Source organism: Erinaceus europaeus, chromosome 5 (genome assembly GCF_950295315.1).
Source record: "Erinaceus europaeus chromosome 5, mEriEur2.1, whole genome shotgun sequence".
Classification (NCBI taxonomy): Eukaryota; Metazoa; Chordata; class Mammalia; order Eulipotyphla; family Erinaceidae; genus Erinaceus; species Erinaceus europaeus.
In genome coordinates this window covers 3,891,297-3,906,603 of record NC_080166.1, presented here as the reverse complement: position 1 = coordinate 3,906,603, position 15,307 = coordinate 3,891,297, and the positions used below count along the sequence as shown (strand labels likewise).

Sequence of the window (15,307 nt, the reverse complement as noted above, 5' to 3'; positions counted from 1 at the left end):
GTATTATGTGTCTCTTTGGTACAAGAGTCAGGCAGGCTCACCTGTTTATAGGATTTGCTTTTTTAAAAAGCAGACACTTGTCATACGGGCTGGAAAAGCAGAGATGAAAAGCCAGAACCTGAACCCTTTACCTCGTTACAAGCTTTGGGTCAAGATCTAGCACAGATTTTTCTATGTTATTTGGTGGAAAGGTCTGGTAAAGAGGAGGATATGATTAGTAAAGAAGTGAGAGCTACTAGAAATGGAAGGTACTAATCCTGTGGAAGTAGAGCAAAAATCCTGACACCTGATGACAGATATCTCAGACTTCCAGAGATGCGCAGCAGCGGCTAGAGCTTTGAGCTCGGGTGGCTGGTTTCCTTGCGTGTCCACCTGTCTCTATCTAGAGAAGTTGCCTCTGAGTGCTGAAGGCCTGGATTAGGGGGGGCGTTATCTATATCCTTCCCGACTGTCTGAGGGCTTTTCCTCAGCAAAGTGCTGTGATGTGGCTCTCCCCCAACTTGCAAATATCTGGAAATGTGCATTGCATCCGTCCCCAACAGATGACTCTGATCATGACTGCATCATCACTCCCTTGAAATTTAAGGAGCTGTCTTGTGGAAATGACATGTTTCATGGAAAACACTTCATGTCTGGCCATCTCACGACTATTCCCAAAGCAGGCTCACTTGTGTTCTGGACGGCATTCTTGGCAACCTTGGATCACAAACAGCCAGGGTGACTCTAATGACAGAGTTCCCCATGACCCTGTATCTAAAGGTGGGGGGGGGGGGGAGACTGGACTGAGATTACTAAAATATCCTGCTGTACCTAGACTAATGCCTAGTTCCAAGTGGGAAAGTCAGTACAGAAGCTAAAAGGGCTTTCTAGGGCTTTGCCCAGTGAAGTCAGCTGAGTCCAAGACTTAAAGGTAGCGAGCTCATGGTTAAGCTGAGAACTGTAGGCTGCAGACACCCTGCTGTTTGGACTCCTGTTGATAATAGTCTTAATTCAATCCAGGGCGAGATAGACTGTACAAGGAGAGGCCATGAAGCAGTGCACTCACAGGGGAACTGACCAGAAGTTAAAATAGTGCAGGAACAAGGTCGCTGTTGACACAGGTCTCCGTGAGTCCCCTCATGTTTCTCTCTGGCTTAGGAACAAAGAGTGCTGACAACTTTTGTTCTCAACTCACTTTATAAGGTTGTTACAGAAATGTCCCTTTGGGAATTGGGCGGTAGCACAGCGGTCGAGTGCACGTGGTGCAAAGCGCAGGGACCGGCATAAGGATCCTGGTTCGAGCCCCCGGCTCCACACCTGCAGGGGAGTCACTTCACAGGCGGTGAAGCAGGTCTGCAGGTGTCTGTCTTTCTCTCCCCCTCTGTCTTCCCCTCCTCTCTCCATTTTTCTCTGTCCTATCCAACAACAACGATGACATCAATAAGAATAATGATTACAACAGTAAAACAACAAGGGCAACGAAAAGGAATAAATAAGTATTTAAAAAAAAAAAAAAAAGAAAAGAAAGAAATGTCCCTTTGTCATGGAGTGGCCACACTATTGCACACGATGACCAAAATTCAGTGTAGACTAAAGTGGCTAAATTTTATCACATGTAAGTCAGACCACAATAGATCAGGAAGGGGAAGTCTCTAGGGCAAATGTTGGTCCCTATCCCCCGCCCCCAAAATACCCTCAGAAACAACACCACCACCACCACCACCAACCGCTAACAACACACACACACACACACACACACACACACACACACACAGGGCCCGGAACTTTGTTAGTTTTAAATAAGCAATGTTGCAGTTCAGTCAAGCAAAATAAGGCTTGTCACTGAAGAAGTTTCGTGCAAACACGTTTGCTTTCAGGATTTACAAAAACAGGCTTCCTTAACTAATCTAAGCACAAGAACCATTTATACTCCTGAATTGTTAAGTCTGTTGCGTCATGTATCTTCCTTTCTAACGTCCTGATTACTGCTATCTAACAACCAATGACTCCAGGGACCAAAACTGGGACCCCAAGTCTGAGAGTACTATACTCTACCCACTGCGTCATCTTGAGGGCCGCGGCACGGACTTTACATGTAATCATTAAAAGCTACATCTGTTGAGCTATTACAGCTGGTAAGAGTACCTATTTATGAGAATAGGGTTCAAAGTTTGATCCCCGACACCATTCTTGTCAGGCTGATGTTCTAATTCTCTCTGTAAAACGATCTTTGGAAAATATCCACTTTTTTCGGGAGTTGGGCGGTAGCGCAGCGGGTTAAGTGCACGTGGCGCAAAGCGCAAGGACTGGCGGAAGGACCCCAGTTCAAGCCCCCGACTCCCCACCTGCAAGGGGGGTCACTTGACAGGTGGTGAAGCAGGTCTGCAGGTGTCTATCTTTCTCTCCCCCTCTCTGTCTTCCCCTCCTCTCTCCATTTCTCTCTGTCCTATCTAACAACGATGACGTCAATAACAACAATAATAACAACAACAATAAAACAACAAGGGCAACAGAAAGGAAAATAAATATAAAAAAAAACTTTCTAAAAAAAAAAAAATCCACTTTTTTTAATGAGAACACTGCTTTGCTCCAGCTTATGGTGATGCAGGGAACTGGACTTTTGGAACTCAGGCAAGAAAGTCTTTCTGCATAACCACTATGTATTCCCTCACCCTTGAAAGATTTAAAAAGAGGCTAAAAATACTGCTAAAGTGTTCACACTTTACGTGTGTGAGTGGTAATTCAAGAGGACCGGAGTTCAAGTGCTGCTGCAGGTGTCTCTGCCTCCGCTTTTGGGGGTGGGGGTGGGAGTGGGAGTAAAGAGAATGTAAAATAGAAAATACCTTCCAGAGAAAGGTGAGTGGTAATATAGGAAAGAAGGCCCAGCAATTACCCTGGTGGGGGCAAAGAGTGTCTGGTAATAATTACTAATAACAAATAAAAAACTTTCTGGAGAGGGCCTAGAAATCGCTCACCTGCCAGGCATGCTGTCCAGGCTCAAGCCCAAGCACCCAATGGGAATGCCACAGCACCGGGGAAGTCCCCGTGCGGAGGGGTCTCTCCACTTTCTGTCTGTCTGAAACAAGAATGAAAAGTTGGCCCAGGAGTGGTGAAATCATGACGTGCAAGACTCACTGGCATTGGCGCCAAACTGGCTGCAACTGTTGTCACCGTGGCTACTAAACTGTCTTATCAGTTGAGACTATTAATAAAGCGGCCCCCTCGGCCCATCATGCCCTGCAGTCTCCACTCTATGTTCACGGAGGCCATTGCTAAGTCACCTGTGCACACTTGCTCCTGGGGCAGGACTTCCTACAGCACAGTAGTCCCTTCACTGTCATCTACTGAAAGGTACGGACGGTGGCTACTGGGTAACGATGCTTTCTTTCTATCTTCAAGAGCTACTCAGAGAAAAATCAATGCCCGATTCAAGAAACATTTTATTGTACTTGCACCGGACGGCACCAGTAGTTATAATTACTGTAAGATCTAAATAGGCCTGGGAAAATAACTATATCCAATCATTCTTAGTCTCCACCACCCACCCCATCACATAGATTCCACCAGTGCGGGCTCACGTTTCTGACAGAGACAGACACCGACACCACAGTGGCTGGAGAAGTAACTGATAGAGCATCACACACCCAGGCCCGAGGCTTCTGGTTCACCCCAGCACAACATGGACTAAGCAGTGGTGCTCTGGCTTGTCGCTCTCAAGTGAAACTCTAGCTCATACGAAACACAGAAAGAAAGTAGACACTACAGCACAAAAGTGTCCTCCAATCGGGCGGGGCCCAGGTTTGAGCTTGGGTCACAAGCACGGCCAAGCGGGCACACTACTAAGTCAGTCAGTTTGCCGGTCCTTTAGACTTCCATTTTATTTCCTGTGAGACACAGAGATCCACACGAGACACAGTGCTGCAGGTGTCTCCTATCTCCTTCCCTCTCCATTTCTATGTCTCCATAAAAATGAATAAATAGATATACACACACACTCATATATACTCATATATATGAGTACTATTTGGTTTAAAATGGCAGGCAACCAATTCATTTATTCACAAATGTGTATCACACCATGGACAGTCACTAGGCAAAGAATATGAATCCGCCAAGTTATCATCAGAAAAGTTTCACTTCAAGCTTGACTGTCAAGTTATGTTCGTTAGGTGGAAAGGTATTTATGGACTATAATAGTTGTTTCTGATAATGACCCTGTAGCGCCAATCACCCATATTGAGGGTCACTGTCAGAAACAGCACGTGTGCTGTACTATGTACTAGACACCACGAAGCCCTCTGCATGCATGCTTTAACGCTCACAAATAATCCTAGGTAGGCAGTGTCATCATCACTCCTGTTTAACTAACGACAGAACCGAGTTGCTGATGGAGGCTGGGCACATTTACCAAGGCTGCACACTGGCAGAGCTCGGACAGCACCCACACAGCCCGACTCTGTCTTGCTCTCTTCTTTTTAAGATCTACTTTATTTCTTGAGCGAGAGAAATCTGAGTTACCATTCTGTTCTGGCATATGAGGTGCCAGGGGTCAAATCTGGGTGTTCAAGTGTGACATCCTCCACCCGCTCGTGACTTAGCCCAGCCCCAGATCATGTTGTTAGTTACTGTATTACATACCACTATTCACTATGTAAGCCTGCTGAAATCTTTTTTGTTGTTGTTGTTGTTGCCTCCAGGGCTATTGCCAGGGCTCGGTGCCTGCACCACGAATCCACTGCTCCTGGAGACCATTTTTCCCCTTTTGTTGCCCTGGTTGTTTTTATCATTGTTGTGGATGTTGTTGTTGCTGTTGTTGGATAGGACAGAGAGAAGTCGAGAGAGGAAAGGAAGACAGAGAGGGGGAGAGAAAGACAGACACCTGCAGACCTGCTTCACCGCCTATGAAGCAATTCCCCTGAAGGTGGGGAGCCGGGGGCTCGAACCAGGATCCTTACATTGGTCCTTGCACTTTGTGCCACGTGCATTTAACCCGCTGTGCTACCGCCCGACTCCCAGCCTGCTGAAATCTTCAAACGATTTGTCTTTAAATGAATACATCCTACAGAGTTTATAGTTTAATGTAGAACAGCTCCTAAGCAATTCACTTCTTGCCGCCTTATTACTATAAGTAATGCAACTACTGTCCTCCACTCCACCCTCCTCAGAGTTTCAGAACTTAAGACTCAGGCCATATAGCATATATTTTGGCCACCAGAGACATCTTTTTAAAAAAATGTTTTTATTATCTTTATTTACTTACTGGATAAAAATAACCAGAAATCGAGAGGGAAGGAGGTGATTGATAAGAGAGCGAGAAAGACTGACAGACACCACTTGCAAAGCTTTACCCCTGCAGGTGGGGACTGGGGGCTCAAACCCGGGTCCTTGAGTGTTATAATATGTGTGCTCAACCAGGTGCGCCACCACCCGGCCCTACCACCAGAGACTTCTTTTTAAATTTTTTTTTATTCCTTTTTTGTTGCCCTTGTTTTATTATTGTAGTTATAATTATGTCTGTCTTTGTTGTTGGCTAGGACAGAGAGAAATAGAGAGAGGAGGGGAAGACAGAGAGGAGAGAAAGACAGACACCTGCAGACCTGCCTCACCGCCTGTGAAGCGACTCCCCTGCAGGTGGGGAGCCGGGGGCTCGAACCGGGATCCTTACGCCGGTCCTTGTGCTTTGCGCCACATGCGCTTAATCCGCTGCGCTACCACCCGACTCCACACCAGAGACTTCTAACTTCACTCATTACTGCCCCCACCCGGTCTACTTATTTTATCCTCACCAATTTTTTCAATTAGCTAACACAAACAGTTTTAAAGTCAAATCTTAAGAGCAGGATGACAACTAACAACTGGAATCCAATAATGCCATTTACGGGGACCGAGGGATTCCTAAAATGCCGCCTCGTCCTTTTATTTTATTAGATACAAAGATGTTACTTTAGATGACTGACTGACTTTAGCGCGCATTTTTCTTTTTTTAAAAAATATTTATTTCTTCCTTTTTGTTGCCACTTGTTGTCTTTATTGTTGTAGTTATTGATGTTGTCATTGTTGGATAGGACAGAGAGAAATGGAGAGAGGAGGGGAAGACAGAGAGGAGGAGAGAAAGACAGACACCTGCAGACCTGCTTCACCGCCTGTGAAGCGACTCCCCTGCAGGTGGGGAGCCGGGGGCTCGAACCGGGATCCTTATGCCGGTCCTTGTGCTTTGCGCCACCTGCGCTTAACCCACTGAGCTACAGCCCGACTCCCAGCACGAATTTTTCTATAAGGACAGATCAAGTGAAGGAATAGTACCAAGAGCAACAGATCCTTAAGTACTGTTCACATCAAAATGTGAATGAATCTTTGTGGCATGACACATACAGTATTTTCAGTCAGGATGCCCAGGATTGAACACAAGTGTCTGAATTAAAAAACTAAGTGGTCACCTGACTTCAAGGGCCTTGATCGCTTCCAGCATCTGTAGAAACTCAGCTGCTTTCCACACATCGTTGGCTTCTTCTTCTCCTTGTATCATTAATTTTGCTGTATACGTGAACTCAATTAAATGACGAAAGGCCATTTTACTAACACCTGTGAAAAAAATAAAAGTTCATCAGAGTGTATCATGTTGACTCAAATCTTGTAATAGTCAGTATAGAAGAAGCCCACTGTCTGGAGCTTGATTTGCATTTGCCATTACTGAAGATTATTCTCAGCACTAATCAGCTCTCACAGATGATGGCCAGATACCATGAGGCCTCAGATCCCAGCATACATGATACGGACCTTAAGAACTTTAGGTGTAGATATTCGGACCTTATGCAAGTACTGATTCAACTGACCCAGAAACAGACCCCAGGCATTGCGACCTGCAAACCCCAGCCGATATGGCTAGTGGGTAGTCAGGGGAGATGATTAGCACTCAGAGGCAATTATTCACATTTTACAGGTGGGGATTCCGGTTCTAGGCGAGATGAAGGAAGCGCACAACAACCTGGCCTGTCCGCTGACTTCCAATAAAGCCCCAGGACAGAGTATGTATGTAAATACAACTTTGATAGATTAAAACAACAATCAAAACTCGTAGAATAGTCCAGGCGTCTTTCCTTCTCACATAGCCTGACTCAGACTTGAGGACAGCCCGCATCCTTCAACTGCACAGCAGGTGCAGAGAGAAAAGTCCGACAGAAGATTTTCTGGCTAAGAAAGGGGAGGGTGGGGAGTGAGGAGAGGGAGAGGACTTGGTTCCTGCTCTCAGTCCTGCCTCAAGGTCAGCACCGCGTGTGTAGCTGGTGACCCCCAGAGCTCTCAGAGCAAGTTCTAATACAGCCCCAGCAATGACATTATGACCTAAGAACTTGGGACGGAACGGTTCTGTCTAGGAAAAGGAGCCCTTCCCAGGAATGAGCATGACAGATGCCAAGTGCATGACAGCACAGGGTAGCTAAACCCGCGTTTTCTAGTCAGGAGGACCGTGGAAAGGAGTTCCCGGAAGCTGACTTGCAGAAGAGGAGAGAGAGGAAGCTGCATCCTCCCATCCCGTAGCTCCGCGGTCTCAGCTGCACTGACGAAGGAGGCAAAGCAGAGGCTGTAAGAATAACGTCGATACCCCTGGGGGCCTCCACAGCACAGTAAGGCCTCAGTGCTACACTGGAGCCCACGTTCCCATTAAACTCAAAGCCGATACTCAACGGAAAGTCCCCTGAGGATTTTAACATCACCCAGCGTCATAACATGATCTTCAAAAATGTCCATGAAATACCAAATACTCAACGTTTTCTAAGGGCCGTGTGTATGTGTGTGTGTGTGTGGGGGGGAGGGGCGGCTAAGAAATCTAGAGTCAGACAACTGGCCCCTAGCGGACTCCTAGTCTACAGTCAGCTGCTGACCTACCGAAACACTGAAGCAACCCCAGAGCGATGGACTTCACAGGTCCTTTGTCTGTTTTTATTTACCTGCCTATAGTTTTACTAAAACCTCGTGTGTTTATTACAGCATACTTAGCGGATCAAAAGCATTGAGAAAGACCAGAAAATCCCAAGCTAGTCAGTCTTTGGAGACCTGCAGACTACATCTCTTCTTGCAGCTCAGTACTCCTCATTCCTCACTAGCAATACGTGTGTACTGCTTTCTGATTTTTTTTTTCTTTTCTTTTATAAATCTTTACTTATTGGACAGAGACAGCCAGAAGTCAAGAGGGAAGGGGGTGACAGAGAGGGGCGAGACAAAGAGACGCCTACGGCACTGCCTCACCACTCGCAAAGCTTTCCCCTTGCTGGTGGGGCCCGGGGGCTCGAACCTGGGTCCTTGTGCACTGTAATACATGCGCTCAACCAGACACACCACCACCCGGCCCCGCTTCTTGACTTTTCAAGACTGCTCAGAAGCTTGTCCCTACCTGAAATCTTCCCTCTCTAGCGTAAGCTAAACCACTCGCTCTCATTCCTCAGTCTGTCTCTGGCACCTGCTGCACTTCACCCACTTCTTACCACTGACTACTGAGAGCCGTCTACTCATCAAGCTACAGTACTTAACATACAGTACCGTATTCGAGGCAAATAGTTCTAACTCACCAGCTCTGACAATGAACCAAATCATACCAGCTATTCTGCGCATGTTATTTCAAGCTACTGTTACAGGTCTGCCAACCACCGTCTTCGCAGACGAGGAGGCAAAGCGGCATTTGAGGTAGAGTGGCCTGTCTGGGGTCACCTAGGACCTCAGGTAAATAAATGGATGGAAATCTACTTTGCGCCAGAAACCAGATCCACACTGGTAACTAAATTCAGTAGCTTTGTAGATAAGCATTATGCCTATGCTCTGTCCATCACAGACAACTGCATGATATCCTACAGAGATATCCAGAATGCTAAATGAGAATTACAAAATTAAATATTCTTATCGCTACACATTTTTTCACTCCCCTAGCTGTCACATTTCCCCAAGGGAATAGTGTTTCTATGCAACTATTCATAACAAAAAGCATACAGTTAACAAGATCCGCAACTTAAAAACTCCATCTACATAGGCAAGCTGAATTATTTCCTAGCTTTGGATTTCGATGGAGGAATATATTGTAGATACATACAGATACACAGAAACCGGATCCATTCATAGCATACACAGAATGTCTAGCTAGGCAGACCATCATCTGGAGCTTACTTCTTCATGTGTAAATTGAAAATGCACTTATTTCAAAGAACTGCTAAGGATCTCAGAAGACACACACAAACTGAACAGCACCAACACCCAGCAACCAGTGGACTACAATTAAAAAAAAAAATCCAACATACAACAGGGGTGGATAGCACAATGGTTATGCCAAGAGACTCTCATCCTGGAGGCTCCAGAGTCCCAAATTCAGTCTCCTGCTCCACCGTAAGAGCAGAGCTGAGCAGTGCTCTCTCTGGTAAAGAGAAGAGAAAGAGGAAAGAGAAAGTCCAGGCTCTGCACAGGCGCGCTCTATTTCAGGCACTGCCTAGCGGGTGGCCTTTCCCAGCCCGCTGCTCCCCTGGCGGCCAGCACATCCTCCGAATGGCACGCCGGCTCACCTGCCCGCCCCTCACACGGTGCTCGCCACCTGTACTTCTGGCTCACAGACTCCTGGGCCCACCAGCCTGCAGCCTGCAGCCTGCAGCGCTGCCCCATTAAACAAAGACGAGAACACGCTCCTCGTGTTCAAAGGCAGTGGCCGACCGTGTAAGCCACGGTCTAAGAAACTAACTCTAAGAAACTTCCTCTAAGAAACTAACACCTACCATTTAGCCTGAGAGTTTCTCCTGGCAGATGGGTCTACCAAGCACTTTGCTAGAAGAATTCTCAAGTGCCAAAGGAGCAGTGTATACAATCACTTAACAGGAAGCACTAGCACTCGTTTCCCAGAGATTCTCCACCAAACTGAGTGTCGAAAGCACCCTCGCTTATGTTTGCGGAATAGCGGATCTAAAACAATCGCTTACCTTCTATCTCCACCAAAGGTTCCTGCGTAAACTCCTGAAAGAATTTGTAGAAGAATTTACTGCAAGCGGCCAAAACAGCTTTGTGAGCCTTAAAGTGATGTCCTAGGTAGAAAAGGAAAATAACAATCAAACGCAAAGCTACTAAACAAATGGGAAAGTGCCTGTGGAGTGAGCCAGGTCTTCACACTTATACAATGCTACGCGACTTGACAGACCAAAGTCTGCCGGCAACCTGAACACACTGTCATCTCCATCGCACGTGAAGCCGGAACTTGAAGCCGGTCATGTAAACGCCAGCCGGCTACACTCCAGGAGCCGAGGGGCCTCCTACGACTTAACCTGCGGCCGGCTGGCTCGGTGGCAACGGGTAACTGTGATCACAGCTCCAGAGGTTACATATGTATCATCTGGGAGGAGGAGGAGGGGAAAAGAAGGAGAAGGAAAAGGTGGAGGGGAAGGAAGAGGAGGAGGAGAAAGAGGAGGAGGAAGAAGAGAAGTAGGAGAATAGAAGGAAAAGGTGGAGGGGAAGGAAGAGAAGGAAGAGGAGGAGGAGGAAGAGGAGGAAGAGAAGTAGGAGAATAGAAGGAAAAGGTGGAGGGGAAGAGGAGGAAGAGGAGGAGGAAAAGGAGGAGGAGGATGAGGAGGAGGAGGAGGATGGCGGAGGGGAGGACTAGGCAGGCTGACAAGCCCCAGGGCCTCGCTCACAGCTCACCCAGGAGCTGCCCAGCCCCGGCCCCACTACCGGGCTCCTTCCCAGGGAGGCGCCAGGACGAGCGCAGCCAGGAGAGCCGGCCTGCGGGCTGCACGGCCCACCACGAGGACCCCGTCGCGCCTGGGCGCCCTCTGCGGAGGCTCCTGCAGGGACGGGGGTCCCCAGCGCAGGGGTGACGGTGGGCGGGAGGGACACCCTCTGCGGAGGCTCCTGCAGGGACGGGGGTCCCCAGCGCAGGGGTGACGGTGGGCGGGAGGGACACCCTCTGCGGAGGCTCCTGCAGGGACGGGGGTCCCCAGCGCAGGGGTGACGGTGGGCGGGAGGGACACCCTCTGCGGAGGCTCCTGCAGGGACGGGGGTCCCCAGCGCAGGGGTGACGGTGGGCGGGAGGGACACCCTCTGCGGAGGCTCCTGCAGGGACGGGGGTCCCCAGCGCAGGGGTGACGTGGGCGGGAGGGACACCCTCTGCGGAGGCTCCTGCAGGGACGGGGGTCCCCAGCGCAGGGGTGACGGTGGGCGGGAGGGACACCCTCTGCGGAGGCTCCTGCAGGGACGGGGGTCCCCAGCGCAGGGGTGACGGTGGGCGGGAGGGACACCCTCTGCGGAGGCTCCTGCAGGGACGGGGGTCCCCAGCGCAGGGGTGACGGTGGGCGGGAGGGACACCCTCTGCGGAGGCTCCTGCAGGGACGGGGGTCCCCAGCGCAGGGGTGACGTGGGCGGGAGGGACACCCTCTGCGGAGGCTCCTGCAGGGACGGGGGTCCCCAGCGCAGGGGTGACGGTGGGCGGGAGGGACACCCTCTGCGGAGGCTCCTGCAGGGACGGGGGTCCCCAGCGCAGGGGTGACGTGGGCGGGAGGGACACCCTCTGCGGAGGCTCCTGCAGGGACGGGGGTCCCCAGCGCAGGGGTGACGGTGGGCGGGAGGGACACCCTCTGCGGAGGCTCCTGCAGGGACGGGGGTCCCCAGCGCAGGGGTGACGGTGGGCGGGAGGGACACCCTCTGCGGAGGCTCCTGCAGGGACGGGGGTCCCCAGCGCAGGGGTGACGGTGGGCGGGAGGGACACCCTCTGCGGAGGCTCCTGCAGGGACGGGGGGTCCCCAGCGCAGGGGTGACGTGGGCGGGAGGGACACCCTCTGCGGAGGCTCCTGCAGGGACGGGGGTCCCCAGCGCAGGGGTGACGGTGGGCGGGAGGGACACCCTCTGCGGAGGCTCCTGCAGGGACGGGGGTCCCCAGCGCAGGGGTGACGGTGGGCGGGAGGGACACCCTCTGCGGAGGCTCCTGCAGGGACGGGGGTCCCCAGCGCAGGGGTGACGGTGGGCGGGAGGGACACCCTCTGCGGAGGCTCCTGCAGGGACGGGGGTCCCCAGCGCAGGGGTGACGGTGGGCGGGAGGGACACCCTCTGCGGAGGCTCCTGCAGGGACGGGGGTCCCCAGCGCAGGGGTGACGGTGGGCGGGAGGGACACCCTCTGCGGAGGCTCCTGCAGGGACGGGGGTCCCCAGCGCAGGGGTGACGGTGGGCGGGAGGGACACCCTCTGCGGAGGCTCCTGCAGGGACGGGGGTCCCCAGCGCAGGGGTGACGGTGGGCGGGAGGGACACCCTCTGCGGAGGCTCCTGCAGGGACGGGGGTCCCCAGCGCAGGGGTGACGTGGGCGGGAGGGACACCCTCTGCGGAGGCTCCTGCAGGGACGGGGGTCCCCAGCGCAGGGGTGACGTGGGCGGGAGGGACACCCTCTGCGGAGGCTCCTGCAGGGACGGGGGTCCCCAGCGCAGGGGTGACGTGGGCGGGAGGGACACCCTCTGCGGAGGCTCCTGCAGGGACGGGGGTCCCCAGCGCAGGGGTGACGGTGGGCGGGAGGGACACCCTCTGCGGAGGCTCCTGCAGGGACGGGGGTCCCCAGCGCAGGGGTGACGTGGGCGGGAGGGACACCCTCTGCGGAGGCTCCTGCAGGGACGGGGGTCCCCAGCGCAGGGGTGACGGTGGGCGGGAGGGACACCCTCTGCGGAGGCTCCTGCAGGGACGGGGGTCCCCAGCGCAGGGGTGACGGTGGGCGGGAGGGACACCCTCTGCGGAGGCTCCTGCAGGGACGGGGGTCCCCAGCGCAGGGGTGACGGTGGGCGGGAGGGACACCCTCTGCGGAGGCTCCTGCAGGGACGGGGGTCCCCAGCGCAGGGGTGACGGTGGGCGGGAGGGACACCCTCTGCGGAGGCTCCTGCAGGGACGGGGGTCCCCAGCGCAGGGGTGACGGTGGGCGGGAGGGACACCCTCTGCGGAGGCTCCTGCAGGGACGGGGGTCCCCAGCGCAGGGGTGACGTGGGCGGGAGGGACACCCTCTGCGGAGGCTCCTGCAGGGACGGGGGTCCCCAGCGCAGGGGTGACGGTGGGCGGGAGGGACACCCTCTGCGGAGGCTCCTGCAGGGACGGGGGTCCCCAGCGCAGGGGTGACGTGGGCGGGATGCCGGGCCGGCTACCCACCGTCCACGATGAGCGTGATGTCCGTGAAGCGGTCCTGCTCCCGCTGCTCGTTGAGCCGGTCGAGGATCATCTTGTGGTGCTCGGGGAACTCCTGCAGGCACTCCATCATCGTCTCCTCGGCCTCCATGGCCGTCAGGCTGCTCTGCAGAGGGGGACCATGACCCACGGCGCCGTCAAGGGGGCTGCGGGGGAGGGAGCCGGGCCGGGCCGGGAGCGGGAGCCGGAGCGGGCGCGGGAGCGGGAGCGGGGCGGACGCGGCCCCGGGGATCCCGGCGCGCAGGGCCGGCAGCGGAGGCTCGGCTCTAACGGCTCGTCCGGTCCTTCCGCCCGGCCCGGGCCGCCGCCGCCCCCGGACCCCCCGCTCCCCGGCCCGGCCCGCGGCCCGCAACGACTCCCGGGTCGCCTCTCCCTCCCCCCCCGCCCTCCCTCTTCCCCCCGCCCCGACCCGGCCGGCACTCACTCAGGGAAGGAGGAGCGGCCCGGGCCGGCGCGTCACTTACGTCGACGTGCTGCGTCACCGCGTCGCGCACGCCTACGACGCGTAAGGCGAGAGGGCGACGCGCCCCGCCCCCAGCCCGCGCCGGGAGCCAATCACGGGAGCGGACGCCGGGCCGGCGCGCGGGCGGGAGCGGGAGGAGCGGGAGGAGGCGGTGGGGGCGGGGGCGCCGGGGCCGCAGCGCGGGGGCGAAGGGGCCGGGGGTCCCGAGGCGCCCACGTCGCACCCTGCGGCCCCCGCGCCTCCCGGGCCCGTGTCTCCGTCCGCGCTGCCCCCGCCTCCCGGGCCCGCGGCCGCCCTCCCTGCCCTGCCCCGCCCCGGCGGGCCGCTCCCTGCAGACTCTTCTCTTCCGGCTGCCCCGCACCTTCTCCTACCCCGAGGCGGCCCGTCGCCCTCCATGTCCCCGCGGGCGGCCGGGTCCCTCCGCGTGCTGTCGCCGGCGCACGTGCGGTCGCTCCCGGGTCCGGGCGGCGGCGGCGGCCACGGGCGCGAGCACGTTCCGGCCGCGGGGCGCCTCCTCCCGGGAGCCCGCCCGCGGGGGCACGTGGCTGGGGGCTCCCCGCCCCGGGGCCGGTCTGGGCTGCCGCGTCCACACGTTCATCTGGAGGCGGCAGAACAACCGTGGCGACTTGAAAAAAGAGAGGGGGCGGCCGGGGGAGGGGAGACTCTCCTGCCTGAGGCTCCAGAGCCCCGGGTTCAAGCCCCTGCACCGCCAGAAGCCAGCGCTGAGCAGGGGAAGGAAGGAAAGGAAAGGAAATGAATAAATGAAATGAAATGATGAAATAAATGAAATGAAATGAAATGAAGAATGAGTGGTCCAGGGTGGCTCAGTGGATGGAGCACTAGACTCTGAAGCAGGAGCGCCCAAGTTCAAGTCCCGGCCGCACATGTGCCAGAGTGATGTTGCCTGGGCCTCTCGCCTGTCTTCTTCATGAGTGAAATCTTTAAATGAAAAACAAAAGGAGATGAAAGAGAGAAAACAGCAGAACGTGGACTGGAGTTGGTGTATTGCACCGCAGGAAAAGACGCTGAAACAGGAGGGCAGAAGACCCACTGGGCGTCGCACTGTTATGTGGCAAACTGGGAAAAGTTACGCATGTACAAACTCTTATATCTACTGTCGACTGTCAAAACAATCCCCCAATAAAGAAATAATTTTTAAAAATTAAAAAGTGAATGAGAAGGGGGCACAGGCGGTCGCGCGCATATACTACGAAGCACAAGGGTCCCCGTTCGAGCCTCCCGATCCCCCAACCTGCAGGGGAGGGGTCCCTTCACAAGTGGTAATGCAGGTCTGCAGGAGTCTGTCTTTCTTTTTTCTTTTTTTTTAAATTTCTTTATTGGGGAATTAATGTTTTACATTCGACAGTAAATACAATAGTTTGTACATGCATAACATTCCCCAGTTTCCCATTTAACAATACAACCGGAGTCTGTCTTTCTGACCCCCTCTCCATTTCTCTGTCTTGTCCAATAAAATGGAAGAAAAAAAAAAAAAAAGGCCTCCAGGAGCAGGGGATTCCTAGTGCAGGCACCGAATTCCAGAGATAACCCTGAAGGGGGAAAGAAAAAGAGGGAGAGAATAACAGGAGAATTTCCGTGGCTGTATGCGCTGTGTTGTGTATTTGAGAGCCCACATTGCTGAGCACGTTGAAAGGGAGCTGGAAGCCACTAGTGACCTCCAGTGCCAATGA

General features: G+C 54.1%; 2 protein-coding genes across 5 annotated transcripts in view; one reads left to right on the top strand and one right to left on the bottom strand.

The window, feature by feature from the left end:
* Positions 1-14,076, bottom strand: part of ZNF131 (zinc finger protein 131) — a 27,389-nt gene extending 13,313 nt beyond the window's left edge. The window contains exons 1-4 of one of the 4 annotated variants that reach the window (XM_060191003.1): positions 13,978-14,076; positions 13,118-13,259; positions 9,930-10,031; positions 6,417-6,561 (exon numbers count right to left, since the gene is read on the bottom strand). In XM_060191003.1, coding sequence (XP_060046986.1) covers positions 6,417-6,561; positions 9,930-10,031; positions 13,118-13,244 — 374 coding nt within the window. In that variant the 5' untranslated portion in view covers positions 13,245-13,259; positions 13,978-14,076. The other 3 variants (XM_060191001.1, XM_060191002.1, XM_060191004.1) reach the window with 3 other exon arrangements.
* LOC132538749 (basic proline-rich protein-like) lies at positions 13,275-15,307 on the top strand. The gene is made up of 3 exons (XM_060191920.1): positions 13,275-13,501; positions 13,692-14,186; positions 15,244-15,307. The coding sequence occupies exons 1-3, from the start codon at positions 13,275-13,277 to the stop codon at positions 15,305-15,307; spliced, it is 786 nt and encodes a 261-aa protein (XP_060047903.1).